A 27,369-nucleotide genomic window follows, 5' to 3' on the forward strand; every position below is an offset into this window, starting at 1 on the left:
GAAGCTGACCTGAGGAGGGACAGAGAGCAGGGCAGCAGAAGCAGACTGGAATCCGGCCTTGGATCATGCCTCAAACACCCTTCCCCTCTGCTCCAGGACGAGGGTGCTCCCACGTGGCTGGAGGTGGATCATAACCAGGACTGCACAGTCCTTCAAAGTCTCCACTCCATGACTTTCGAAGAGCTTCTGTCCTCCTCCACCTGCAGGTCAGTGTCCCACTGCTTGGTAAGCAGCACCACCCAGGTTAGAAGTCAACACAAAACCAATCTCACCACTGGGACCAGACTCCTCCTCACCTCCCTGTGGGCACCTGGAAAGGAGCTGGGCCGTGCTCTGTGCAGCCCTTCCACTCTGAAGGGCTTGCCTCAACAGCAGATGCGTCGAACGAGCTTCAGAGCTCCGGTTCCTGTCTCCGTGCTGTGGGACTGGGGCCTCATCACTTCTCCACCACCCGAATCGGCCCAGGGGCTGGTCCTTTCGGGCCCCTTGCTATGCTGACATTCCATAACTGACACACTCTGAAGATGCAGACAGCTGTGGAAGCAGGAACATGTGACACCTGGTGTTCCCAGCGTCTTCCTTTCCCTCCTCTGTGTCCTGCCCCTCCTGTTTCTGTGCCCGCCGCGGCATCCAGGAGCACCACCTAACCCTGCCCACATGAGAACTGAGAAAGAACTAGAGAGAGCAGCGAGGTGAGGAGGCAACCATACCCCCCGGTCACGTTGAGGTCACAATTCTCCCAGGACAGTGGCCGGCCCTTCCCACTCATCTTCCAGCCCTGTCTAAGGCAACACTGCTCTAGCCCTTCAGACCCAGCCCAGCTCAGTTCTTGTGGAAACCGCCAGGCAAAGTCGGCTAGCCTACTCTGTTTCCAGAGCACTTGCACTGGCTCCCTCTGATCACACCCTCTGTGTCAGCTGGAAACGGCCCCACAGGTCCCCACTTCCCAGTCCCCAGAACCCGTGAATGGGACCACAGTAAGCAAAGGGACTTTGCAGATGTGACTAAGGCAAGGATCTCGAGATGGTCCTGGCTTATCCAGGGGGACGCTAAACGTCATCGCAAGCATCCTCACAAGGAGGCAGAGAGAGGTGACGTGGGAGACGGACATGCGGTGACGGAAGCAGGGGGCTGCAGTGCTGAGAAAGGGGCTGAGCCAAAGGTGCAGGCAGTCCCCGAGCCCAAACGAGCTGAGCACACGGATTCTCCCCTGGGAGAAGGAACCACCCTGCCGGCGCCCAGAGCCCCGCCCAGGGAAACGGACTATAAACTCCTCACCTCCAGAACTATAAGAGAACAAGTCTGCGTGGCTAAAGCCTCTCGTGGGAGCGATTTCTTACGGCAGCCACAGGAAAGTAACACACCTACTACCTTGTGTGTTACCAGGACCCTGCTCCCCTAAATGAAGTCACCTTGAAGTTCACTTCTGACACACTCCAGGCACTCAACAGACGTCTGTGAATGGACGGCTCATCGGTGTGCATGTGTTCGAGGTCCTACTCACAGTTAGTGCCTTAAGTGGATGGCCCATCACACTGGACTCCATCTGCCAGGAAGACCCCCAGGAACAGACATGTTTGGGCAGGAAGAGCTGGGTGCCCTAAAGGTGGGGTCCCAAGTAGAGGTGGAGTGTGAGGGGCCTGAGAAGTGAGAGTGCAGGGACTCTGCCCCTGGAAGACCCTGAAGCCTGGCTTCATGTTACCAAGGTGTGTGTGTCTGGGTGTGCGAGCACTGTATGCACACACATGGACACACAGACCATTTACTTGGCTGTTTTTCCCAACCCAAATGTTTTCTGAGCTAACTTCCATAAAATGACTTTTTCAATAGTGCTTTCCCTGCTGCTACTTAATGAGTTTCCTAACCACTAATATTCCAAGCTGTTCACTTTCCTAATCTGCGAAGTCATTTCTCTCTCTGCGGGGCAGGAGCCACCCAGCCCGTTATCACAAACACTCACCCTGCAGGCCACAGTCACAGCTGCCACAAAGATGGCCACTCACTGCTCTGAAGATTTCCAACCAGGGTGCCAATCAAGCCCACCTTCTGCGGCTACCTGGTGCAGAGCCTGGGCCACAGAAACCCCTCCACCAGCCCAACAGAGCTGTTGCTCCAACCACCCCATCACCTCCTTCCATGACTAAGAATGGTGCCCACACAAAGGGCTGGACAGATGGCACCCAAATGGACCACCAGATGTCAACTAACCGTGGGTGTCCAGAAGTCTCCCCACTCAGGAGCTGCAGGCACACTGGGGAAGGCAAAGAGGAGAACATGGGATCTCATTATGACTCACTGTCCTTGACTGATCCTTACATAGCTGGGAAGAAAGGTGAGCACACTGGACAGTCCCAGTGAGAAAGAGAGGCATTCACGGCACGACCTGAGGTCACAAAGTCCTGTGTCATCTGAGTCAAAGAAGGCTGCTTCTCAGACGCAAGCACCAGAACCAAAGATGACGGCAGACTGGCTGGCTGGTTCACCGCCCTGTCAGCCGACACGTGCTGAGCTTCTCCCACACCTGGACACATCAGTCAATGTCCTGTCTACGCAGGGAAATAAAGGCCCTGCCTCAAGGTGCTCACCGCCCCACAGAGGTTGGCCCACATGGAAATAAGCGTCCTGGGGATAAGGGACAGAGGAAGGAAGCTCATATATGACTCGAGTCTTCTTTGGTTCTTGACAATGACTCAGGGTTATCTGTAGAGTCTTCCTACCCGACCTAACAGGTATTTACTTGTTCCCTTTCACTGGACCCTCTTTAGCCACTCATCCCTGCATGTCCTCCTCTAGATCTTTCCTCTCCAAGGCTCAGGCTATCCATGTAAAAGGTCCCAACACTCCAGTACAAATGTCTGCATGGCCCCAGACTCACTTGTATGTAAAACAGTGAGTCCTTCCGTCCCCACTGACTCCCCAGACAGGAACCAGGCAGTCAGTGAACCTAGCTACCACCCCTCACTTACCAAAGAAGGCCTCATGGGCCAGCCTGTGACCTCCTGTGCTGGGTCTCCCCACCAATAAAACAAAGGTCTAGACTGGGGTCACCTCTAGAAATCCCTCTGCTCTAACCTCCAGAAATCTGCTCTGTTCTTCAGCCAACGTCTCAGGATTAACCACTGGTGGCTCCAGCCCCTGCTGCTCCTTACGTGGAAACCGTCACCTGGGCCAGCATGCAGAGTCGTCAACAACAAGCAGCAGCTACCAGAGGCAGAACGGCGTACCTTCCAGCAGACACCAGGCTCCAGCATCTTCACAAGTCTGTGTCTCCAAGCTCCTCCCCCAACTTAAATTAAAGGCAGGGAAGTGGCCCTGGCCAGTTTTGCTCAGTGGTTAGAGCTCTAACCTGCAGACCAATGAGTTGTGGGTTCGATTCTGGTCAAGAGCATGAACCTCGGTTGCGGTTCAGTCCTCAGCCCCAGGGGTCATGCAGGAGGCAACCAGTCAATGTGTCTCTCTCACATCAATGTTTCTCTTTCTCTCCCTCCCACGTTATCTGAAGATAAATAAAAAAATGTCCTCGGGTGAAGATTTTTTTTAAAAGGTAGAGAAAGGGAGGGACTTCCACTTCAGCTCCCAGTTTCCAAAGAACAACATCTGCACTAAAGTCCCAGAGAGACACAGAAAATGCCCCTATATCTGCACAGTTCATTCCAATGGTGAAGTCTTATCCATCATAGTGAATAAAATTTAAGGGAAAAAACCATGGGGCACTTGCAGGATTTACCATTGACCTCTGACCTTTTGACACAGGACTTCACTGTCAGCTGGGGTTTCCCATCCCACCTGGGTTCATCTATGTCATAACCTGCTCACGCACCTTAACATTTCCAAGTAACTTCAAGTTGGCCTCCAGATGCCCTATGGCAAAGTGGCCTGCAGGAAGCCTCAGCACAGGGCCCCTCCCACACCCACGCACCTCCAGTCCTCCACTCCCTGCCGCTGGGAGACAGCCACAAACACAAGGACAGCACTTGTACCTCACCTTCCAGCCGAGGAAGCCTTTGCATGCATAACACATACTTACAGATGTCACTTTAACGTGAGTCATTAAGCAATTAATTAATAAACATCCCTCCCAAAAAGGTGAAAACCATTTTTAGTTGTCACGATTAAGGAAAGATGGGATGGGGGACTCAGCTATAAGGACCCCAACCTGCAGAACACTAACCTGGGTGGGGTCACACAGCCACCCCGCCGGACTCCCCTCTGCACGCCCAGCCTGAGCCGACTGACAGCCAGCCCGCCGGACTCCCCTCTGCACGCCCAGCCTGTGCCGACTGACAGCCAGCCCGCCGGACTCCCCTCTGCACGCCCAGCCTGTGCCGACTGACAGCCAGCCCGCCGGACTCCCCTCTGCACGCCCAGCCTGTGCCGACTGACAGCCAGCCCACCGGACTCCCCTCTGCACGCCCAGCCTGTGCCGACTGATAGCCAGCCCACCGGACTCCCCTCTGCACGCCCAGCCTGAGCCGACTGACAGCCAGCCCGCCAGACTTCCCTCTGCACGCTCAGCCTGTGTCGACTGACAGCCACCCCGCCGGACTCCCCTCTGCACGCCCAGCCTGTGCCGACTGACAGACGGCACAATGACCTGGCCCGCTGAGTTGCCAGTGGCCCCTGCCTGTCTCCCTGCTACTCTCCACATTTCCTTACAAACATCAGCACCTGCACTGGCCTCAAAGTTTACCTAGAAAGATTGTTTTTCAAGCATCAGGCAACACTGGCAAGCACTTACTACTTTTAAAAGGTTCAAAAAAGCCCTGGCGGGTTTGGCTCAGCAGTTGGAACGTCGGCCCATGGACCAAGGGGTCACAGGTTCAGTTTTCGGTGAAGGACATGTGTGCCTGGGTTGCAGGTTCATCCCTGGCCCTGGGTGCAGAAGGCAGCCGGTCGATGTGTCTCTCACATCGCGATGCTTGTTTCTCTTTCTCTCTCTCTTCTACTCTATCTAAAGATCAATAGAAAAGTATCTTCAGGTGAGGATTAACAAAATAAAAGTAAAAGCTTCAAAAAACAAGTTAACACATTTGGGAAAATGAGTTAATGCAATGGTGGACACAAGAAGAGGGGCCTTGCACATGCAGGTCCACAGAAAACGGCCGCAGGTCAACTTCCAGGCTGGGCACACTCCTCCCTGCGGCTGGGGAGGGGCTGGGGGCCGTGGGGTTGGAAATATCCCACAACTCCAACTCAAGCAGCACCAGACTGCATCCATTTAAAAGTGAGTCTCCAGGTCCTGCACAGAATTCCCCTGGAGGCTCCTGCCCTGTGTACAGCAGCACACAGAGACCTTGGGGGCACGGGGTTCATCTGTGGGGCTCAGGGCTGCTCTCCCTCTTCTGCAGCCCCCATTTTGTTCACAGGGCTCATGTAAGGATGAAAACCCTTCTAAGTTCGAAGTCAACTTTCAAGACCTCCATCACAGCCCTGGCCAGTTTGGCTCAGCGGTTAGAGCGTCGGCCTGCGGTCCGGAGAGACCCGGGTTCGGTTCCCGCTAAGGGCACGTACTTCGGTTGCAGTTTGGCCCTGGTTGGTCGTGCGGGTGGCAGCCACTCGATGTGTCCCTTCACGTCGATGTTTCTCACTCTCTCTCTCTCTCTCCCTCCCCCTCTATCTGTACAAAAAATGGAAAAATATCCTCGGGTGAGGATAAAAAAAAAAAAAAATTAAAAAAAAAAAAAAGACCTCCATCACTATCACAGCGAGCCAAAGCTTGAGGGCAGCTGAGCAGGAGGGAGGGAGGGTCTCCCAGGCTCAGGCCAGCCAGCAACACTACAGGCTTCTCTGGCAGGAAGCAGGCAGGGAGGGGGCCCAGCTCAAGTCCACTGGGCCAAAAACAGAGAAACTGGATTGGAGCCCACAGGTCTGCCCTGGCAGGGTGGCTTGGCTAGAGCATCATCCCGTGCACCAAAACATCAAGGGTTCGATTCCCAAGTGGAGCAAACGCAGAAGCCAACCATTTATGTATTTCTCTCACATCAATGTTTTTCTCTCTCCCCTCCTCTCTCTAAAATCAATAAACATGTCTTCAGGTGAGATTTTAAAAAGAAAACACCCCCATTTCCTGGACTCCCAAACCAACACTCTCCCTGCACCCTGTGGGCCACCAGCACCAACACGACATGCCTGCCTCCGCCCCCGGAGGCCGAAACCACGTGGGGAGGCACAAGAGGCAGCACAAACCTACAAAGAGGAGACTGACCTGTGACCTGTCTTCTCTGATCTCCATCTCAACCCCATCCATTGAACACGAAGGCTCCCACATCTGAGGACGCTTCTCTGCCTCACAGGCACGAGGACCAACGCTCCATTATTCTGATTTCTGCGCACTTCTGAATTCATGTCCAGACGTGGACTGCAGCTCTGAAGCCAGTGCAGCTCAGAGAGCTTGGAGACACAGGGAAGGCACTGGCACTGCCCTTCAGCGGCTCCCGACAACACCAAGGGGCTGGAGGGTGCCAAGAGCCCAGCCAGACCCTCAGCCACTGCCACTGTGCCACTCTCCCCGTGCTCGGCAGCAGAGGCAGCCACCGCCAGACAGCACAGAACAGGACCACCGGGAAAGACACCACCGCTCTCCCAGAAGGTGTCTCACCTGTTTACAAATCACGGGTCGGTTACTCAGAAGTTGAGTGACCCACATCACTCTGGACCTCAGTTTCTCCATCTGTGAAATGCACATAGTATCAACCCATGTTGTTGTGGGGAGCACACTGAAGACTGTTCCTGAAGAGCCAGCACAGAGCGCTGGGCCGAGCATGCTGCTCCGCCCCCGTCTCCATGACCAGCAGGAAGAAGGACAAGACCCCCCCCCCATAGGACACATACATCTCTGACTCCCCAGACCACATGCTGCCTTGAATAACATATGCATCATGGTTTTGCTTTGGCATTTAATCTCTGCCTGTTCACGTGGGTCCCAACAGGCTGTGAGCTTCACCACGATAGGAACCTTCTTTTGGCCACGTGTCCTTCCCCTGTAGCAACTTGCTATGGATACAACGGCCACCATGGTTACCAATGAATCACACACTGGCCTGCCTAAAAAAGCTCCACGTGGGGGGAGATAAAGCCAGAGCTCAAAGCAGGGGTTCTCAAATATTAGTGCTTCCTAAAGATCACAGGAAGTGGGTATTTAAACTGTGGATACTTGGGTCTTCCCCTCAGGAGATTCCCATGCAGGAGATTCTCATCCAGAGGCTTGGCTGCAGAGGAGCAAGACAGCCTCAAAGACAGTCCCGGAGCAGCGGCAGAGCTGGGAGGCGCTTCCTCCCCATTCCACTATGGCCTAACTCAACGCCAGAAGTAGCCTAAATTTGTCATGAGTAAAGTAGGCAAAGGTCATGAGGTCAAAGCCACCTCCAGGACTCTGTCCTACAGAAAGGAAACTATAATGGAGCCATAAACCTAACCTGCTAGCACTCGGTGTCCTCTGAGGAGTGCTCAGACCAAGCTCCAGCTTCACCCGTGAGCAGACATCCCAGAGTGACTTCTCTGGCTGGACCTTCACATCCTACGGAACTCACAAACCACAACCCCCCCAAGAAAAACACATACCTAAGAGCTAAAGGTGTTTCCCTACTATGTCTAGGGATGTGAACCGAGCTTGAGTCCTTGGCAACATGGCATCTACAGTTATGCAGCTCTGTCTGTCCAAACTCTCAAGGACTCTCAAGGTCGAGGAGAGAGAGGAGCCTCACACAGCAAAAGGTGTGTGAGGCTCAATACCAATCACCTGACACCAAAGCGTGGATACAATCTTGTCAGTTTCCATGTGGGAGAAACCCAGGGTCGGTTTGTTTCAGCAGAGAGTGTCTGAGAGCATTAGAGCCATCAATTTTTTTAAGCAAGATAATTTTGACACATGCTCCAAATCCAACATGGATCAACCTTAAAGGCATTATACTAAGTGAAATTAGCCAGACACAGAAGGACAAATACTGTGTGGTGCCACTTATGGAAGAAATTAGAGAAAAAACCCATAGTTAGAAAGTAGAATGGGGTTGGCAGGGGCCAGAGGGAGGGGAATGGGAGAGTCAGTGTGTAACAGGGACAGGTTCCGTTCTGCAGACGCATGGAGGTGACGGCTGCATGACAGTGTGAAGGTGCTTAGTGCCACAGATCTGTCCTCCTAAACATGGCTAAACAGTAACTTCTGTTATGTATGTTTTACCATAATCAAAAACAAGCAAACCTTAGCCCATCTTTCGCCTGCTTCCAGAAGGGAAAGGAGAGAGAACATGAAAGCAGATGCCCAGAGCCTCACCACCCAGTGTGCTTTGCCTAAAACTTAAGCCGTTTCCCCTCTGGGCTTGGTGCTTCTCTGGGAAAGCCTTCCAAAGTGAGCTTTAAGTCTGATGACGCCAGCACCTTAGCCTTAAATCAGTCCCCACAAGCTCAAAACGAAGTGGCAGAATTTGGTACAATGATGGGTGGGTTACCGGAGGGAAAACAAAAGTAGAGGAGAGAGGCGGCAGTTTGGGGGTTTATTCTCCATCTGCCCGCTTCTGGAAAACCAGAGGCCAAGACAAACTGCTCAGGCTCCCCCACTTGTCTGCAAGGCTGCCTGAGCCCACCTCACCTTGGCTTGCATTTGGGAAATTTCTTTACCTTTTTTGGGAAAATTTCCTCTCCTCCACACCCACCAATTACAGGGTATGTGGGTGTAGCAAGAAAAACTTCCCAAATAAGAAAAAGTGATTCTCAAAGGTTAGTCCCAACTCAGACCGTCTGGAAGAGAAAGGCAACAGTCAGTCCCTGAAGGCCAAGGCCTAGCAGGAATTGCCAAGCAAAAAGGCCTTTTAAAGCAGCTCTTGAGACAGGCTCTGATTCAGGGATGAGGCCCTCCTCTCTTCCTCCTGGGACTCCTGACAACTACAGCAACTGGTGTGCCCCTCTTGGCTCCAGTGACGGGGCCCAGACAATTCCCCCAGTTGGTTCTCTGAAGCCCTCTGGAGGGCTTTCTCCTTCTGCTGGGAAACCATGAGAACTGCACGCGCACAACACACCACACCCTCTCCCAGCTCCCACCTTCTCAGACTGTGGCAAAACCCCCACAACAGTGCATGTACAAAGGCAGTTCGTTCAATCAATAAGTACTTACTGGGTTTCTACCTTACAACCCCAGGCTAGACAATGCAGAAAGATACCAACAATTATCAGGGGCCCAACAATGAAAACACAAAACAGAACAAAAAACACGTCACAACCTAGTTGGTAAGATAACATTTAAACAAATTAAAACAAATAGCAATGGTGTATAAAGTCAAGTGACAATGTGCAAGAGATTGTGACTAAGTGTTACAGAAACAGCCCGGCCATAAAATGCTACAAAAGTTATTACATGCAGATTAGCTATGGAGGTCTGGGGGCAGGGGGCAGGGTGCTGGAGCTAAGCTTAGCAGGAGTGGCAGAATTAGTGGTGGCCCCCAGCTGCCCAGAGCTGCTGCTCTTGGAGACCAGCACCAAGATGGGGCCACCACACAGGTACCCTGGTCTGAGCTTGCCACGGGACTGCTGCCTGCATGCTCCCTGGTCTGAGCTTGCCACGGGACTGCTGCCTGCATGCTCCCTGGGTGAAAGCCACACATGAGCAGCTCTGCAAGCCCTGTGGTCACCCAGTGTACAGTCACTCCACAGAAACCCCTCACACCAGAAACAGGACCACCCCTATTCCCTGCCTGGCACTTACCACACCAGCCAGCAGGCTAACCCTGCCCCATCACCTTCCTCATTCCCAGGAAACCTAATGGCTGAGTCCTTCCATACCTTTTAAGAAGGGATGATGATAATTTCTATTTCATTTTTAAACATTTAAATAAGTCACAGACAAGATCTTGCAGAGTGTCTAAGCCTTGGCACTGCTGACATCTGGAACCCAAGCATCTCTTGTGGGTGGGGGGCTGTTCTACGTATCACAGCATGTTCAGCAGCACTCCTGGCCTCCACCCCTGAGGTGTCAGGCAGCCCCCGCCACTCCACACAGCTGTAAGAATCAAAGATGACCCCAGAAAGGGCCAGCCCTCAGGGGCACTGTGGTCCCCAACTGAGGACCACAGTTCTAGGGACTCAAGGGAAAACTTCTAGCACAGCTAGAATTCAGTTCACACATAAGCCTGCCTAAGATGTCCTCCTTCTCCAGACCTCAGGACCCTGCTGGCCAGGCCAAGGCAGGAGTGTACGCTTCAGGAAAGCTGCCCTCTGGGTTGGAGCTCCAGGGTTCTGGGTCATGCTCATCCGGTAAATGGCCATAAAGAACAAAGCCCGATGCAAACCACTGGGAAACAGGAGCCACCTATAAGCCCTACAGCAATGGCCACTGATGCTGACCACTGGGCAACTGACATCTGACTGCCCCCTTCACCCAGCTGCTTCTCAAGTGCAACCCAGACGCCCCCTTGCACCTTCCCCATGCACAAAGGAACACCCTCACACATGAAAGGTTGCATTAAAGGTATTTCAAAGCAACCACCACCGTTTCTTTCATTCACAGAAATAATGGCACTTTATTACCAGGAGGTGCAGTGTATCTATACTGCCCACAGTTTGAGCAGATCAGCACCAACTGGCTCACAGGGCCAGTCTCTTAAACTCCAAGGTCATCTGCCAGGAAATGGCCCATGGCCCCAGTGCTCAACTCTGGGCATTTCCCCAATGCCCTCTCTGCAGTCCAAGCTCCCGAGGCTCCTGTCTTGTCTCCTGTCACTAGCACAGCTCCACTTCTGCCCTAGCACACATGGAACAGTGCCCAACCAGCACCCAGGTGCTAGGAGACCAGAATGAACAGCAAGGTGTCAGTCTTCATAGCTCAATGGTTTTGTGGTGCAGCATGTGCTCTGTGTTTATACCCACACAACAGCATCCCCAGTAGCCACCCTCTTTGTGGTTGTGCAACTGAGCTAAAGGGAAGAATAAACTGTGCTGGACTCCAGTTAGATCCAAAGAAAGATTTCCTGACCAGAATAATCGGTCTGCAAGGAAAGTTCTAGGGACCTCTTTTTGGGATGGTTCATTGCCCCAGCCCAGTCTGAATGCAGTCCAGTGACTTCTGAGGCTCCTTCTCTAATTGTTTGTCTTTGTAGGGCTTCAGAACAGGTCAGCCAGGCAGAGGAGAGGACAGAGTGAACCCCCAGGCTCTTAGCAGCCCCCCCCCCCCCCGAGCTACTGTAGGCACGACAGCCCAGTCAGAAGAACACACGGGGAAGTGCTGTATCTCTCTCCACGCCTGCTTCCGCCCTCAAAGGAAACGGGTGTCCAAGTGAAATCAGTTCCCCTGCTCCCACCTCCAGCGAGTTCCAGCACCCCACAGGCACTCCCCTCCACTCCAGTCAACTCATACTACTCCAGACCACAGATGTTTCCAAGGCAAAACCCCTCTGTTGGTCATCTATACTGTATGAATATGCTCACAAAAAGAATAAGAAGGAAGAACGTTCTTTTTAAGAAGGAGCCAATGAAGTGATAGTCAAATAACTAGATGTCAGGTGTCATGCCTACTAATTCCACACCTAGATAGCATACCCATTAATTCTCCCAGAAACACAATGAGAATGCATCACAACACAAAGATCAGGACTCACATGTGGAATTGGACCCACTTATATTCACCTATGAGCTGTCGTGACCACCCTACAATCCAGGGTCCACACAGTCTCTGAGGTCCTTGGGCAGGACAGTCATCTCTGCTCACACTCTCACCCTCCCTGTAGAGAAATGAGCTCTGGGTGGATAGGGCCAATCTGTTTTACATGGTGTGACGAGACTGTATAAGATGATTTCCATTTAAAATGCTGTCCAAAAGAGCGTGCACACACTCATGTATGCCAATGGAACAAAAAAAAAGCTTAAATCCTTCCTCTTCAACCCTTTATGAAGCTTGGAATGTGGTCATACCTCAGATTAGTCAGGAGACCCATCTCCTTTAGAGAAAAAAGTCAAGACACAAAGAGGGTAGTAAAAGAAAAGCCAGAAAATTCCACCTGGTTGGTTTTTTAGTTTTCCTCTGGACCAAGAGTAATAAACACTCATCCAGCCCAGGAAGCAAGAAGCAGACCAGGTGGGTATCAGGGCAGGAAGGACTCTGCACACCCTGGCCTAGCGACCAGATGCTCGGTAAGGACCAGGAGGAGGCCGCTGGAGAGCCACAGGAGGAGCAAACCCAGCCACGCCATGAGCTGAGGGCAGTCCTGGGACTGGAGCAGAGAAATGCAGTGCACTCGGCTCCCACATGCACCCCAGGACTAGCCTCATCTGCCCCTGCAGGTCCACGGCCTGCTCTACCTCTAACTGGGAGTGCACGGCCAAGTCGAACTCCTACTAGCCTTGGACAGAAGGGACTTCCTCCCTCACCACTGACTGTCACCAATGACCACTCCAGGTGCCTCAAACCAAAGGTCTGGGTTTTAAGGGTCATCTCTACCAGTTGCCACAAGTTCTTCAAAAATCCCAGGCTGCGAAACAGAAGCCCAAGTTATAGCACACAGATGCTACAAATGCAACCACAATGAAGTAGCCTGGCAAAGGCAGGGACAGGGAGTGGGCGAGGAGGACACTCACCATCTCATCCAGGGCGTAGCGCAGGAGGCCGTGCTCGTAGAGGATGAAGAACCGCCGCTGCCATTTCTGCAAAGGAACACGGATTGGGTATGCACGAGGATTCTGGCCGTGCTCACCAGTTACTGAGTCCCTGTGTCGGACAAACGAGTATCTAAAGAACGCTGGTTCCACAGCTTCCACGTCTGAGACATACAGGCAGAAAGGCGGGACCCAAGGTGAAGAGCGGTGATTTATGAGCCATATTGGGCCAGAGGAGAAGCCCAATCACCCAGTGTGTTTCCACACTAGTTCCTGAGATTTAACGAGATGTCTGGTTTATTTTAACTTGCAAGCTCCTCAGAAGCAGAAATGTTTTGGTCACCTTTTTGTATTCTTTATGTACCCAGCACACAGCTATCACATAAAATGTGTCAAAGTTTATTTTATGAATTATATGACATGATATGGAATAACCTGAGGATACCAAGCACTGACTCCCCATTTCTGAGAAAATGTAGGAAACTGCTATAAAAAGTTGTTCTGGTGATCCTCAGGGAATGGGAGACAGGGTAAAAGACAGCTAGGCTCTAGTACTCGCTGAGAAGTGAGATAATAAAAGTCAAAACCGAGGAGGTCTGGGACAAGTGGGAACCATTCCGATGTCCAGGGTGCTCTCTCTCTACTCTCCAACCACAGGCAGGCCCTAGGGACCCACAGTGGTCCAGTGGCGCTGATGGTGGATAAAAAGCACGAGGGTGAGCGCCTTCTTCATGAGGACCCACGGCCTATTTTCAACATTTCAAAAAGCCCAACATAATTCATACTTTTACTGGCAATAAGGCCACAAGAACTAACTAAAATATCACGTCTCTTTGCTTTGGGCCAGAATTACATCATTTATAATAATGATTTTCCCATTAGAAGCTGGGAACGGCAATTCTGTATGACCTCAACATAAATGGGAAAGGGGGCTACTCCCTGGTCACTGCGGGCACTGAGACACGGTCCTCCTGCCCGGTGGCAGAAAGAGGGCCTGCAGAGGACTGGTTCTGCATCAGGTATCCAGGGAGACCCTTCCCAAGAAATATTTCCAAGGCATCAATTTGCAATCTTTAAAGACAAAACCCATTCTAGAAGGAATCCCAAAGGACCCAGAAACAATACAAGGTCTGCGGGGCATCAGGAGCCCCACCCCAGAGTACAGCATTGAGCTGGGGTAGCAGAGACCAAGAGACAAGGCAGAGGCTCCGTGAGTGAGCCGAGGTCAAGCAGGAAGCAGAGCAGGAGCAATCCTGAGGGCACAGGCAGAGCACCTAGAAAAAGCATGTGGGAGAGGAAAGATGGTACTTCAACTCAGGTCGAATCCAGAGGGCATCCCTGGCAGAGGGCTGTCCAGGCACAAGGCTGGCTTGACCATCATACTGCTCCAGCTGCCTGTGCACAGCAGTGACCTGCCAAGGCTAGAGTGCTCAGGGGAGCAGCAGCAAAAGCAGACTCGGTCTTCAGACCATCCTCCCTGCACTGGCACTTAGTAGCTGAGCCCCTGGCAGGGAGGAAGGGAGAGGGAATGAAGAGGGGGAGCTGCAGGAGGCACTGAGTGACTGGGAGCCTGATCAGCATAATCGCAAACATGTGCTGAACTGCCCTTTGCCTGCTCCATGGAACTACTTCTAGAGCCAGATGAGCGTGAAGCAAGCAGCACCATGTGAGAGCTGCTCATTCTGAACAGAGCGCCACGTTCAATTGTGCAACTGAGTTTTCCTGTGGGTCCTCCGAGTTTGCCAAATGGGGGTTCCCTGCAGATCCCACCATCCCATGACCCACTGTCAACTCTCCATCTTCCTCTTCCATTCTGTCAATCTGTCCTTAGATGGGCCCCTCTCTGGTCCTCAAACCCCAGGAGTTCGCAGATTCCCTTACCCGAGACCGATGTACTGGGTTGTCAAAGTCAGTTCCATCTGGAGCCAAAAGCAGCCAGCCACCATAAATGGGTTTTGCCTAGAGGAGAAAAGGGCAAGCCGTCAGTGGCCTTGGACCAGAGAGAGAGAACAGATTTCAACAATCAAATTAATGACAAGCACTTGTGAGAAACAGAAGTCACCTCTGCTTAGCACACTCCACACATCACATCCCTCAGCCACAAGCTGAGTTTCCAAGAAAGATGACTGACAGCAAGAGGCTCATGGGAGGCCTGCAGCATCTGGTATGAAGGGTGGAACCCATAACCCAGTAGGAAGCTGAGAAACTGTGGGGTTCAGGAACTCCTAAGAAAACAGATGCCTCTCTCAAGTTCCAGATCAAGCCGCAAAGGTCAGGAAAAAGTGGCATTTTCTTCAAAACCATGTGAGTGCCTATGTGTGCCAGGCACTAGCTATATCACGTGAATAACATAGTCAGAAGCCCTCACCCTGACAGCACAAAACAGGATCTGGGGTAAGACACACCGCTTTGGTGACCACAGCTGGCACTGGTCAAAGAATGATCAAAATATTGGCTGTATGACCTTGGGCTGACAACCCTGAGTTTCAATCCTCCCGTTTGAAAGGGGGGAATGGATAATAATTATTATCTATACCCCATGAAATTTATGTGAGGATGGATGAGATAATGCAAAGAAATATAAAATGGTGTAGCCACAGTGGAAAACAATCTGGGAGTTCCTCAAAAGGTTAAATGTAGAATTCCATACAACTCAGAATCCCACTCCTACGTATATACACCCAAGAAAAATGAAAGCAGGTACTTAATAAAAACTTGGACATGAATATTCACAGCGCACTATAAACAATGACCAAAAGGTAAAACAGCCTTAACCATCAACAGATGAAGAGACAAACAAACTCGGCACCTCACACAATGGAGTAAGACTCAGCAGTAAACAGGCATGAAGTGCTGACACCACCCCACCCCCCCCACGGATGAACCTTGAAGACATCATACTATGTGTGAGAAGGCAGACAAAAAGGACCACCTACTGTCTGATTCCACTCGCATGAATAGGTAAATCCACAGACACAGAAAGCAGGCGAACGTTGCCAGGACGTGGAGGAAACAGGAGGTGAGGAATGAACATGAACAGCTATGGGGTTCTTTTTGCGGTGAAGAAAATGTTCTGGAATTATACAGTGGAGATGGCTGCTTGACCCTGTGAGTACAGTCAGCCTTCGTTTATCACGGTTAATCAGCTCCAGACTCTACTGCTTCACGCTATCGCGATCGTGTTGTACTTGAAAACACCGCGACAGCGTGAAGCCGCGCAAGTCGAAGCGTGAAGTGGTGAGGGACAACTGTATGCTAAAAACTACTGAATTATACACTTTAAGAGGGTGAAATTTTATGGTATGTGAATCATATCTCAAAAAAACTGAGAAAAAAATCTGAGTACAGTGTTTGGTCTACAAGTGCTTAACAAATGTTAGCTACTGTTCTATGTTTATATTCAAAGACCCTGGCAGTAGGAGCTCAACATGAACTAAAAGACCCAGACAGACACTCCGGCCCTGCCTGCCTGCCTTTTCAGCCACACCCAGATGGTGAGCGGGCCAGAAAAGGCACAGGCAAGCCTATCTGTCCCCAACCCTCTGAGGGCAAGGACTATGGAACCCAGCCCTCCCCCTCACAGAGGGGCTGCTCTCTGGGTAAGCCCTAGGGGCCCTCCTAACGCGCTTTCTATTTAACACCCTGCAAACTCGGAGGCCCTGTCACAGCACCTCATTTGATAGCTTAGACTCAGAGAGGGAAGGCCACTTGCCAGAGGTCACACAGCATCTGGGTGAGTCAAAAACACTTTTTTCTTGGCTTCTACAGGGTCCTCAAGGCCCACAAAGAAAGCACTGGCTTTTCCCCAGAGACATGAACAGAGCAGGTAAGGGGCTTTGGGCAAGGGGTATGGAGTCTGGCGTTCTCTGCGCAACTCCAGGGTCACTGGGAGACAGCAAGGAACCTGCCGCCCTGCACTGCCAGGCAAGTGAGCAAATGGGGGAACAGAAATTACTGTGAAGAGGGTGCAGCCTCCCCCCACACACAGGATGGCCCAGGAGAGAGTGACCGATGTGTGGGGACGATGAGGAAGGAGCCCGTCAAGCTGGGCAGAACAGCCGTGCTTGCTTCCTTCCTTCCTTCGCACTCCTCTGCGCCTCTGAGAACACCAGACTCTGGAACCCAGTGCACGGCCTGAGAGCCAGGCACCAGGACACCTCCTCTCGGACCACCTGCCATCCCAAACCAACCACCTGACCCCCCAAGTACTGCAGCTTCTCCCAACAGTTCTCAGATATCTAAAAATGCCAAGAGCAGACCCAGTCTTGTCAGGAAGTCCAGAAGCCCCCGCAGAGCCCCTGCCCCACAGGACTGGAGGCTCACAGTGGTTGTGTGAGGCCGCAGTACTCCCTCTCTCAAACCTCACCTTCTTTCTTGGGGCGAGGCCTCGGTCAGACGGGAAGGCATTCTCTTCCTGAGAACCCATAACAACCTGAAATGAAGACACCCAGGAAGCTGGCCCAGGGGAGTATGCTCTAGAAACGCGTAGAGGTATGCTAGCTAGTTCTGTTGTTTTCTAGCTGGGTGGCTGGTTTTGTGTTTGTGTGTTTGTGTGGGGGCAGGGCGTGCAGAAGCAGGTATCTGTTGTTAATGCTGAGGTCCAAGCTGGGCTGAAAGGACCCAAAAGATGGGACTGAGCTCTGTTCCAAGCAAGCTACCCTGGAGAAAGCACCCTGGCCTGAACCCATGGAAAAGCACCCCTCGACCTGCTTCCCTTCCAATTCCGCTCAGCCTTCCCACACAGGCCCGGTGAGGCAGAGGCTGCGCTTCTTCCTGGCTCAGCTCTGGACAGAGGCTGCTGGTGGTCTGGTCGGATGCCTCAACCCAAAGCCTTTCCAACAATGGTTCCCTGAAACTTCTGCTTCTTTGAAGAAGGGGTAGATGTAATTTTCCCTCTTCCTCCTAAGTACAAATAAAACCATGGATATCGACTATAAGACAAACCAGAGAAGACTGAAAAGTGGAGAGAAGAAGGCAGGCAGGATAGGGTCACGTCAGGACCCAGACATGACAAAGAGGTGCACACCCTGGGTTTCTTTCTGCCTCACTGCTCGAGATGGGGGACTGGAGGAGCAGGCAAGCTGGATGTGCCAATGGGCACAAACAAGAGTGCCCTATAAAAGCCTGTTCCCTTGAGCCAAGGAAAGAGGTACAATACTTTTCAGACGCTGAAAGAAAATAACAGTCAACACAGAATCCTATATCCAGTGAAAATATCCTTCAGGAATAAAAGAGAAATCAAGACATTCTTAGATGAAGGAAAGCTAAGAGAATTTGTTAGCAGACCTACTCTAAAAATATGGCTAAAGAAAGTTCTCTAAACAAAAATGAAACAAGAAGATAACTTGGATCCTTATAAAGGAAGCAAGAACACAGTAAGCAAAAGTACATGTAATCAGGCATTCTTTCTCTTCAGTTTTCTAAATTATGTCTGAGGACTGAAGCAAAAATTATAAATAACATTGTCCAATGTGGCTCTTAGATTATGTAGAGAAAAGACTTAAGATACTTGCATAGGAAAGGGTAAAGGGATATTAAGGGTAGAACTCCCTTTAGTTGAACTGATAAAATGACACCACCAGTAGATTGCAATAATTTATGTATATATAATGTAATGTGTCTAGAGCAACCACTAAAACAATCTATACTGAAAAAACAAACAAACAAAAAAAAACCCAACACTGTAAGTCATCAAATTTGTCATTAAAAATGAAATTCTAAAAAAAAAGCCCTGGCCGGTTTGGCTCAGCGGTTAGAGCGTCGGCCTGCGGTCCTGAGAGACCCGGGTTCGGTTCCCGCTAAGGGCGCGTACCTTGGTTGCAGTTTGTCCCCGGCCCTGGTCGGTTGTGCGGGTGGCAGCCACTCGATGTGTTCCTTTCACATCGATGTTTCTCTCTCTCTCTCTCTGTTCCTCTCTCTCCCTCCCACTCTACCTGAACAAAAAATGGAAAAATGTCCTCGGGTGAGGATAAAAAAAAAAAATGAAATTCTAAAAAAAAAGTTCAAGCAGGAAGAGAAATAAAAATCAAAGAAAATAGGAAACAAAAAATAATTATGGCCCTGGCTGGTTTGGCCAAGCGGTTAGAGTGTTGGCCTGTGGTCCAGAGAGACCCAGGTTTGGTTCCCGCTAAGGGCACGTGCCTCGGTTGTAGTTTGTCCCCAGCCCTGGTTGGGTCGTGCGGGTGGCAGCCACTCGATGTGTCCCTTTCACGTCGATGTTTCTCTCTCTCTCCCCGCCCCTACTCTCCCTCCCTCCCACTCTATCTGAACAAAATGTCGAAAAATGTCCTCAAGTGAAGATTAAAAAAAAAATTATGGCCAAACATGTCAATGATTTTATTATATGTAAATGGTCTAAATACACAATACACCAGTTAAAAGGCACAGACTGACAAAGCAGATTTTAAACAAGACAAACTATAGTGCCTACAACAAACTCACAGGCAGGTTGATTGTAAAAGAATAGGAAAAATATATCACACAAATAAAAATCAGAGGAGAGCGGATTTGTTATATAACATCAGATAAAATGTACTTCAAAATAAAGAAAATGATCAGAGACAGAAAGGAACATTATATAATGATAAAAGGATCAATTCAACAAGAAGACAAAGCAATCCTAAATGAATATGCACCAAGAAACAGAGCTGCAAAGTAATTATGAAGCAAAAAACAGAACTGAAAGGCAATATAAAGAAATTCACAATTACAGTTGGAGATTTCAACACCCCTCTCTCAACAATGGATAGAATAACTAGACAGAAAACAACAAGGAAGAAAAAGAAATCAACACCACCATCAACCAACAGAATCTAGTTGACAGTAAAGCAGTCCACCAAACAGCAGAATAACCCCCCCTTTATAGGTGCCCACAGAACATACACCATGATAGACCATTTACTGAGCCATAAAACAAACCTCAATAGACTAAAAAAATTGAAATCGTAGAGTTATGTTCTGTGACCACAATGAAACCAAACTAGACATCAATAAGATAAAGATGACAGAAAAATCTCCAAACATTTGGAAAATAAATAATACAATTCTAAATAATCCATGAGTCAAAGAGGACATCTCAAAGAAAATTTTTAAAAAGTTTAACATTTCGAAATCCACGGGGTACAACTAAAGCAGCCCTGAGAGGAAATGTCACGGCACTGAAATCTTAGTTCAGAAAGAGCCGAGGTTTCCCATCGATAAGCTCCCAACTCAAGAACCCCAAAATGGGAGCACAAAATATACCCGAAACAAGAAAAAAAAAGAGCAGGGATCAATTAAACTGAAATAGTAAAACAGTAAAATAAATAAGATCAATGAAATTGACGGACTTCAAACAAAACTGACAAAAAAAAAGATGACAAAAAATGAAATTAGGAATGAAACATCTATCACTATAGATCCTGCAGACATCAAAAGGATAACAAGGAAATAGTATGAACAACTCAACAAACATTAATTTGACAACTTAGATGAAATAGACCATTTCTTACAAAAAAAAAATAAACAATTTAAATGATCTTATCACTTAAGGAAATTGAATATGTAATTTTGTTGTTGTTAATCCTCACCCAAGAATACTTTTACATTAATTCTTAGACAGAGTGGAAAGGAAGGAGGAGGAGGGAGTGAGAGAGAGAAACAATAACGTGAGAGGATACATTGATTGGTTGCCTCTCGCACAACCATGACTGGAGCCAGGGATCAAACCTGCAACCCAGCTACATGCTCTTGACAGGGAATCAAACCCAAGACCCTTTGGTCCACAGACCAACTGCTCTAACCACTGAGCAAAACCGACCAGGGCTGAATATATAATTTTTAAAACTGACTTTAGAGAGGGAGGAAGAGGGGGAGAAGGGGGAGAGAGGAGGGAGAGACAAAGAAACATCAATGTGAGAGAGACGCATCAATTGGCTGCCTCCCACATGCACCCTGACCAGGGATCAAACCCACAACCTAAGTATGTGGTCTGACTGGGAATCAAAACCTTGACCTTCTGGTGCACGGGATGATGCTCTAACCAACGAAGCCACAACGTCCAGGGCTGAATATGTAATTTTTAAAACTCCCCAAAAATAAATCTCCAGGACCAAATGGTTTTACTGGGGAATTCTACCAAATGTTTAAAAAAGAATTAACATCAATTCTACATAGTCTTTACTTTCCAATCCATTTTATGAAGCTACTATTAACGTGACATCAAAATCAGACATGATACCAAAAAAGGGGGAAGACAAAGAACTATAGATCAAGTCCTCAAAAATATACATGCAAAAATCAACAAAATATTAGCAAAACAGAACTCAGCAACACTGTTAAAGAATTATATACTATGACCGAGTTGGGTTTATTCCAGGAATGCAAGGCTGATTTAATTTTTTTTAATCAATGTAATTTATCATATTAATAGGCTACAGAGGAAAAACTCTGTAATTACATCATTTAATGCAAAAAATGCATCTGACAAAACTTAACACACATTCATGATCTAGAAAACAAACAGAAAACCTCAGGAAAGCAGAAATACAAGGACGCTTCCTCAACCAATAAGCATCCACGGGAAACCTAGAGAGCTGACACTGTACATCATGGTGAACGGTGAAAGACAAAATGCTTTCCAAGTCAGGAACTAGACAACGACATCCACTCTCAGAACTTTTATTCAACATAGTGCTAGAATTTCTAGCCAGTGCAATAAGGTAAGGAAAGGAAATAGAAAACATACAGATCAGGAAGAAGAAATAGTATTTGCAGATGATATCAATGTCTATGTAAAAAATCACAAGGAATCTATAGAAAAAACTAGAACTAGTAAGTTCAACAAGGTGCAGGATACAAGATTGATATTAAAAAAACTATTTCTTTTCTATTTTCTTTCCTTTTTTTTTTTTAAATCCTCATTCGAAGATATTTTTCAATTGATTTTACATACAGATAGAATGGGAGGGAGGAAGGGAGAGAGAGACAGAGAGAAACATCAATGTGAGAAAGACACATCGACTGGTTGCCTCCTGCATAACCCCAACCAGAGCCGGGGACTGAACCTGCAACCGAAGCACATACCCTTGACCGCGACTTGAACCCATGACTCTTCGGTCCACAGGCCAACACTCTAACTACTGAGCCAAACTGGCCAGGGCTCGACTGTTTTTCTATATATTAGCAATGACTAGCAATGACCAAAATTAAAAACAGACCATTTACAACTGCTTGTTTAAAATTAAATACTTATGTGTAAATCTAACAAAGCATGTACGGGATTTACATGCTGAAAACTATACAATGTCGATAAAAGAAATCAAAGATCTAAATAAAAGGAGAAACATGTTGAGTTCATAGACTAGAAGATTCTAAGGTGTTAATTATCCCCAAATTGATATATAGATTTAATGCAATTACTATCAAAAGCTCAGCAAGACTTTTTGTAGACAGTTAAGATTATTCTAAAATGCATTTGGAGAGGCAAACAAACTAGAATAATTCTTAATAATTAAAAAAGAAGATAAAGAGGGAGGCATCAATCTACCCGATTATGAAATGCATTATTTATCCACAGTGTGGTATTAATGGAAGGTTAGATACATTAGATCTATGGAACAGAACAGAAAATCAGGAACAGACCCACACAAATATGCCCAACTTGTTTTCTGACAAAGGTGCCAAAGCAATTCAAGAGGAGAGGCGGCCTTCCAGCAGCAGCACATGGTGCTGGTGCAAATGGACATCCACAAGCAAATAAATAAACCTCAACCTTATACAAAAATAAATGGAAAATGGAACACGAACTTAAATTAGCAAATTAGACTTAATTAACATTGAAAACTTCTGCTCTACAGAAGACCCTTTAGGAGGGTGAAAAGATAAGCCACAGAGTAGGATAAAATATTTGCAAACCAAATATCAAACGAAGGACTAGTATATATATAGAATACATAAAATCCTTTCAAAATCCAATAGTAAAAAAACAAACAATCCGCCCTGGCCGGTTTGGCTCAGCGGTTGGAGCGTCGGCCAGCGGTACAGAGAGACCCGGGTTCGGTTCCCGCTAAGGGCGCGTACCTCGGTTGCAGTTTGTCCCCGGCCCTGGTTGGTCGTGCGGGTGGCGGCCGCTCGATGTGTCCCTTCACATCGATGTTTCTCTCTCTCTCTCTCTTCCTCTCTCTCCCTCCTGCTCTATCTGAACAAAAAATGGAAAAATGTCCTCGGGTGAGGATAAAAAAAAACAAAACACGAAAACAAACAATCCAATTAGAATCGGGCAAAAGACATGCGACGGTATTTCACATCATTAGATATGAAGATACATACATGGCAAGAAAGCACATGAAAAGATGTTCAACATCATTTCCCATTAGAGAAATGCAAATTAAAACCACAGGAAATATTACTATGTACCTATCAAAACAGCTTAAACTTAAAAAACAAACAGTGAGAACAGAAAACGCTGGCAAGGATGTACAGGAAGTGCAGCTGACCCCAGAGCAGGGGTGTAAACTGCATGTCCACTTACACAATGATTTTTTAATAAATGCCTGTGCTGTGTTTTCAATCCACAGCTGGGAGTCTGTGGATGCGGAGGGCCGACTGTGTGGACTGAGCTATGCCATTTTATTTAGGGAACTTAAAAATCCTCAAATTTTGGTATGGGGGAGTGAGGTGGGTTCCCAGAACCAACCCCTGAGGACACTGAAAAATTAAGTTTGAGGAAAGACCAAAGTTATACGTGGGACCCTGGCCAGTTTGGTTCAGTGATTAGAGCCTCAGATAGAAGGGTGGCAGGTTCAATTTCTGGTCAAGGGCATGTACCTGGGTTGCAGGTTTGATCCCCAGCCCCAGTGAGGGTCGTGCAGGAGGCAACCAGTTCATGTGTCTCTTTCACATCGATGTTTCTTTCTCTCCCCCCCCCCCCCTCCATTCTATCTAAAAAGCAATGGGAAAATATCCTTGAGTGAGGATTAAAAAAAAAGTTATATATGGATTTTCGAATGTGCACTAAGGTCAATGCCCCCAACTCCTGCATTGTTCAAGGGTCAACTATATATCACTCATACATTGCTGAGTGAATGAATGTAAAATGGGACAGCCAGTCTGAAAAAGTTTCTTAAAAACTGAACATGCAACTATCATACAACTCAACAACTGCACTCCTAGGTATATGTTACAGAAAAATGAAAGTTTACATTCACACAGAAATTGTTCACAAATAATTATAGCAGCTTTACCACAACAGCCAAAACCTGGAAGCAGTGCAGATGCCCTGCAACGGGTGAATGCTACACAGTTAACACACCGTGGTATGTGACACCGTGGAAGGAACACTTGTCGGCCACAAGAAGGAACAAACCACTGATACATGCAACCTGGGTGCATCACCAGCGAATTATGATGAGTGAACAAAGCCATTCCCCAAAGGTTACATGTTGTATGATTCCACTTACACAACAGTCTTGAAATGTGGCATTTATAGAAATGTAGAACAGAGAGCTGGCTGCCAGGGGTCAAGGAGGCAGTGGGTCAGAGGGCAGGAGGTGTGGCTGTGAGGGTTCCCGAGGGGATGGAGTGCCCTGCATCTGGTCTGCAAGGATGTCCGTATCCTGGCTGTGAAACTGCTATCATTTTGTCAGAGACCTGGGGACAGGGTGAAGGATACATGGGCCTGCTATGTGATATTTTGTACAACTGCATGGGAAGCTACATTTATCTCAAAATAAAAAGTTTAATTTTAAAAAATCAAACCTGTTACTTCCCAAATACTCACCACACACAGGAGTAATCCTGGAAGGAGGACCTGGCACAGCCTGCAAGCCGGAGGCTCCAGCCACAAGAGCCTCAGCCATCTACTCCAGCAGGGCCACCCACACGACTCTCAGCCACACGGGCCCCCTAGCCCTTCCAACAGGTTCTGGAGGCTGCATGCGAGGACACGCACAAACTCTCTCTCAGGACTGCCCACATGACCTTGGCGAGGCTCTTGCCTCCTTGCCACCTTCCTCAGGCAGATCTGGGTTGCATCAAGGAAAGCACCAACTGTCTGAACTCAGGCCGAATGGGCAGGCTGCAGGCAAGGGAGCAGCAGGCGTCCTGGTCTGCTTCTCACAGCAGTCAAGCTGCCACACAGATGCTTCCCAGAAACATACAGGCCCCTGGACCCAGACACTCAACCACAACCAGCTCCAAGGCATCAGGAACATCACACCTCAGCCCTCAGGTGCATGTGGCCTGTCTGTGGCTCACAGTGCAGGGAGGGGCAGTCAGTGATGGATTTCCAACAGGTGGCTAACCTCACTTTTCCTGTCCCCTTGGGCTCACCTGCCCTGAGAGAGCATGTGGCATTGAGACAGGCAGTCAGAGTCAGCACACAATACGTACTAAAGAGAGAGAGCCGAAAACGACCAACGCAGCAAGGGGCCCCCCATCCCATCTCACTGGTACCACCCCACCCTCCTGAAGGCCCTCCACCACCTGGTACTCCCTCACCATCCAAATAACCTTCTACTAAATGGAATAGGGTGATTCACTGTCCCCGACAAAGGCCTCCTCAAAATCCCACACCCTTTCAAATACAGCAACCAACCCTAAGCCAACTGTTTACTCCCTCAATGCAGGGCACTCCTGCCTTCCCCGCTCTGAATTGCTCTGTCACACGCTCCTCCCACAGGAAGGCCTCCGAGATCTGAGCAAGCAGTCTTCTGTGTGGTGGGCTCTTCATGCCATCCTGCTGGCAGCAACCTGCTCGCCCTCCCACATCCCCCCTCCCAAGCCCAAGCCATCTGCACTCTTTCTCTGTCACACACCTCAACTCACTGTGGACAGGAACCTCGCCTTCGTCTAGGGAAGTGCCCAGCCCCAAGCACCACTCCAGTGACTAAACAAAACAACACGTGAGTGACTCGATGGACACACTTACTAGTCACCACCACGCAACTGAGAGCCGAGCTGCTACCTGACTGCTGTCCAAGCGCTACTGTTATGGCCTTCCCAGTCAAAAAACCTGGGTGAGCCTGGACCACACCTCTAACTTCCACAGAGGACTCCCAGGTCCCCAGGAGACACTGGTCAGCACCGAGGGACAACCAGCACACTGAGAGCAAGCAGATGAGCTGAGCTTCAACTGTCCTTTCTCCCTTCTCTGAAACCAATCCCATCACACCACCACGTGCGCCACGCTGGCAGAGACAGAAAACACGCACTATGGGAAAACTGGCACTACCAGAGAGCAGCAATGCGGCAGCACAATGACGTGTCCACGTTCCTGCCCCAGTACCCTCATGGCCAGAAGCAGCCTAAAGCAAGAACACAGAACCTTGGTCAGTTTGGCTCAGCGGTTGGAGCGTCAGCCGGCGGACCAATGAGTTGCGGGTTCGATTCCAGTCAAGGGCATGTAACTCGGTTGCAGTTCGTCCCTGGCCCTGGTCGGGTCATGCGGGAGGCAACCAGTCGATGTGGCTCTACCACATAAATGTTTCTCTCTGTCTCTCTCTCTCTCCCTCCCTCCCATTCTATCTGATGCTAAAAAGAAAAATATCCTCATGTGAGGAATTAAAAAAAAGAAAGAACACAGAGAGAAGCAAAAAGTTCCACTCAGTATCCCACAAGGAAGTGCCTAAATGAATACTAAGTTATCAAGTCACTAAAATATTACATAGACATTAATTATAAATAGCTAAGGAATTCAAGAGAACCTCCCAAGCATGACCTACAGGGTCCCATCAAGCCAGCGCTTCCTGCACAGAGCCGGGGGACTCCATTCTCCTGGGTGATGGACAGGCACCTTCTGCAGGTGTTCAGCAGAATTTCCCCAGGAGCTGCTCTGAAGCTGGAATCGCTCAAGACATCAGAGATTAAAAACAAAGTGCACACAGTCCCTTGCCTGGGGGACTCTAGGTCTAGTGAAGACCAGACATGTGAACAAGCAACCAGGGTAGGATGTAAAAACATGGTCTCTGTTGGGGGGGGGGGGGCTTTTTTCTGCCAGGGGCCATTTGGATATTTAAACATCATTCGTGGGCCATACAAAATAATCAACTTAAAAATGAGCCTGCTGCTCGGCCCCGTGTGGCTCAGTGGTTGAGCGTAGAGGTCACTGGTTAGATTCCTGGTCAGGGCACATGCTCAGGTTGCAGACTTGATCACCAGTGGGGGTGTGCAGGTGGCAACAGATGGAGATTGATGTTTCTCTCTCATCCATATTTCTACCTCTCTCTCCCTCTCCCTTCCTCTCTCTGAAATCAACAAAAACATACTAAAAAATACAAAAATAATAAAAAATTAAAAAATAAAATAAAAATTAGCCTGCTATATTAGGTCAGGCCAATTTGGTGAGGTGTGGGATGTTAGCTGGTATTGATTTTGCAGGACATATAAGGCCTGTGGGCCAGCTGTTCCCCACCCCTGGTTCAACTGGAGAAAGACTAGAGTCAACAAAACAACAGCTATTGTGTTAACTATTGGGATCATAAACAAGTCTTGGGTTTTTTTGTTTATTTTTACTTAGTTGTGTCAAGTACTGGTACTATACAGCACCCAAACCACTCTCCACCAACGACAGGACCTAACAGCTCTGAGTAGTTAGTGTCAAGACCTGGCCTGTGAACCAGGAGGCCCAAGTTCAAGTCCTGGTTCTATGACTTAGTCATTGTATGGCTCAGTGCAAGACATTATCCCTGTGACTCTGTTTCATCATCCACAACACAGAAAAATACACACATCCTTTCTATATTTTTAATGACATCAGACACAAACACATAGTGGGAAACTGCTTCAGAATCGGAGACATACATCTCAGTGCCTACG

At 48.8% G+C, this 27,369-nt stretch overlaps 1 protein-coding gene across 8 annotated transcripts in view; it reads right to left on the minus strand.

Moving 5' to 3' along the window:
- The window catches only part of LOC118641334 (myosin phosphatase Rho interacting protein), a 156,324-nt gene that overhangs the window by 106,215 nt on the left and 22,740 nt on the right, over nt 1–27,369 (minus strand). For all 8 annotated transcript variants that reach the window (XM_036278461.1, XM_036278460.1, XM_036278458.1 and 5 more), the window contains exons 2-3: nt 14,458–14,535; nt 12,559–12,624 (exon numbers count right to left, since the gene is read on the minus strand). In XM_036278461.1, coding sequence (XP_036134354.1) covers nt 12,559–12,624; nt 14,458–14,535 — 144 coding nt within the window. The remainder of the gene's footprint in view (nt 1–12,558; nt 12,625–14,457; nt 14,536–27,369) is intronic.

The sequence above is a fragment of the Molossus molossus genome, unplaced genomic scaffold (genome assembly GCF_014108415.1).
Source record: "Molossus molossus isolate mMolMol1 unplaced genomic scaffold, mMolMol1.p scaffold_m16_p_28, whole genome shotgun sequence".
Classification (NCBI taxonomy): Eukaryota; Metazoa; Chordata; class Mammalia; order Chiroptera; family Molossidae; genus Molossus; species Molossus molossus.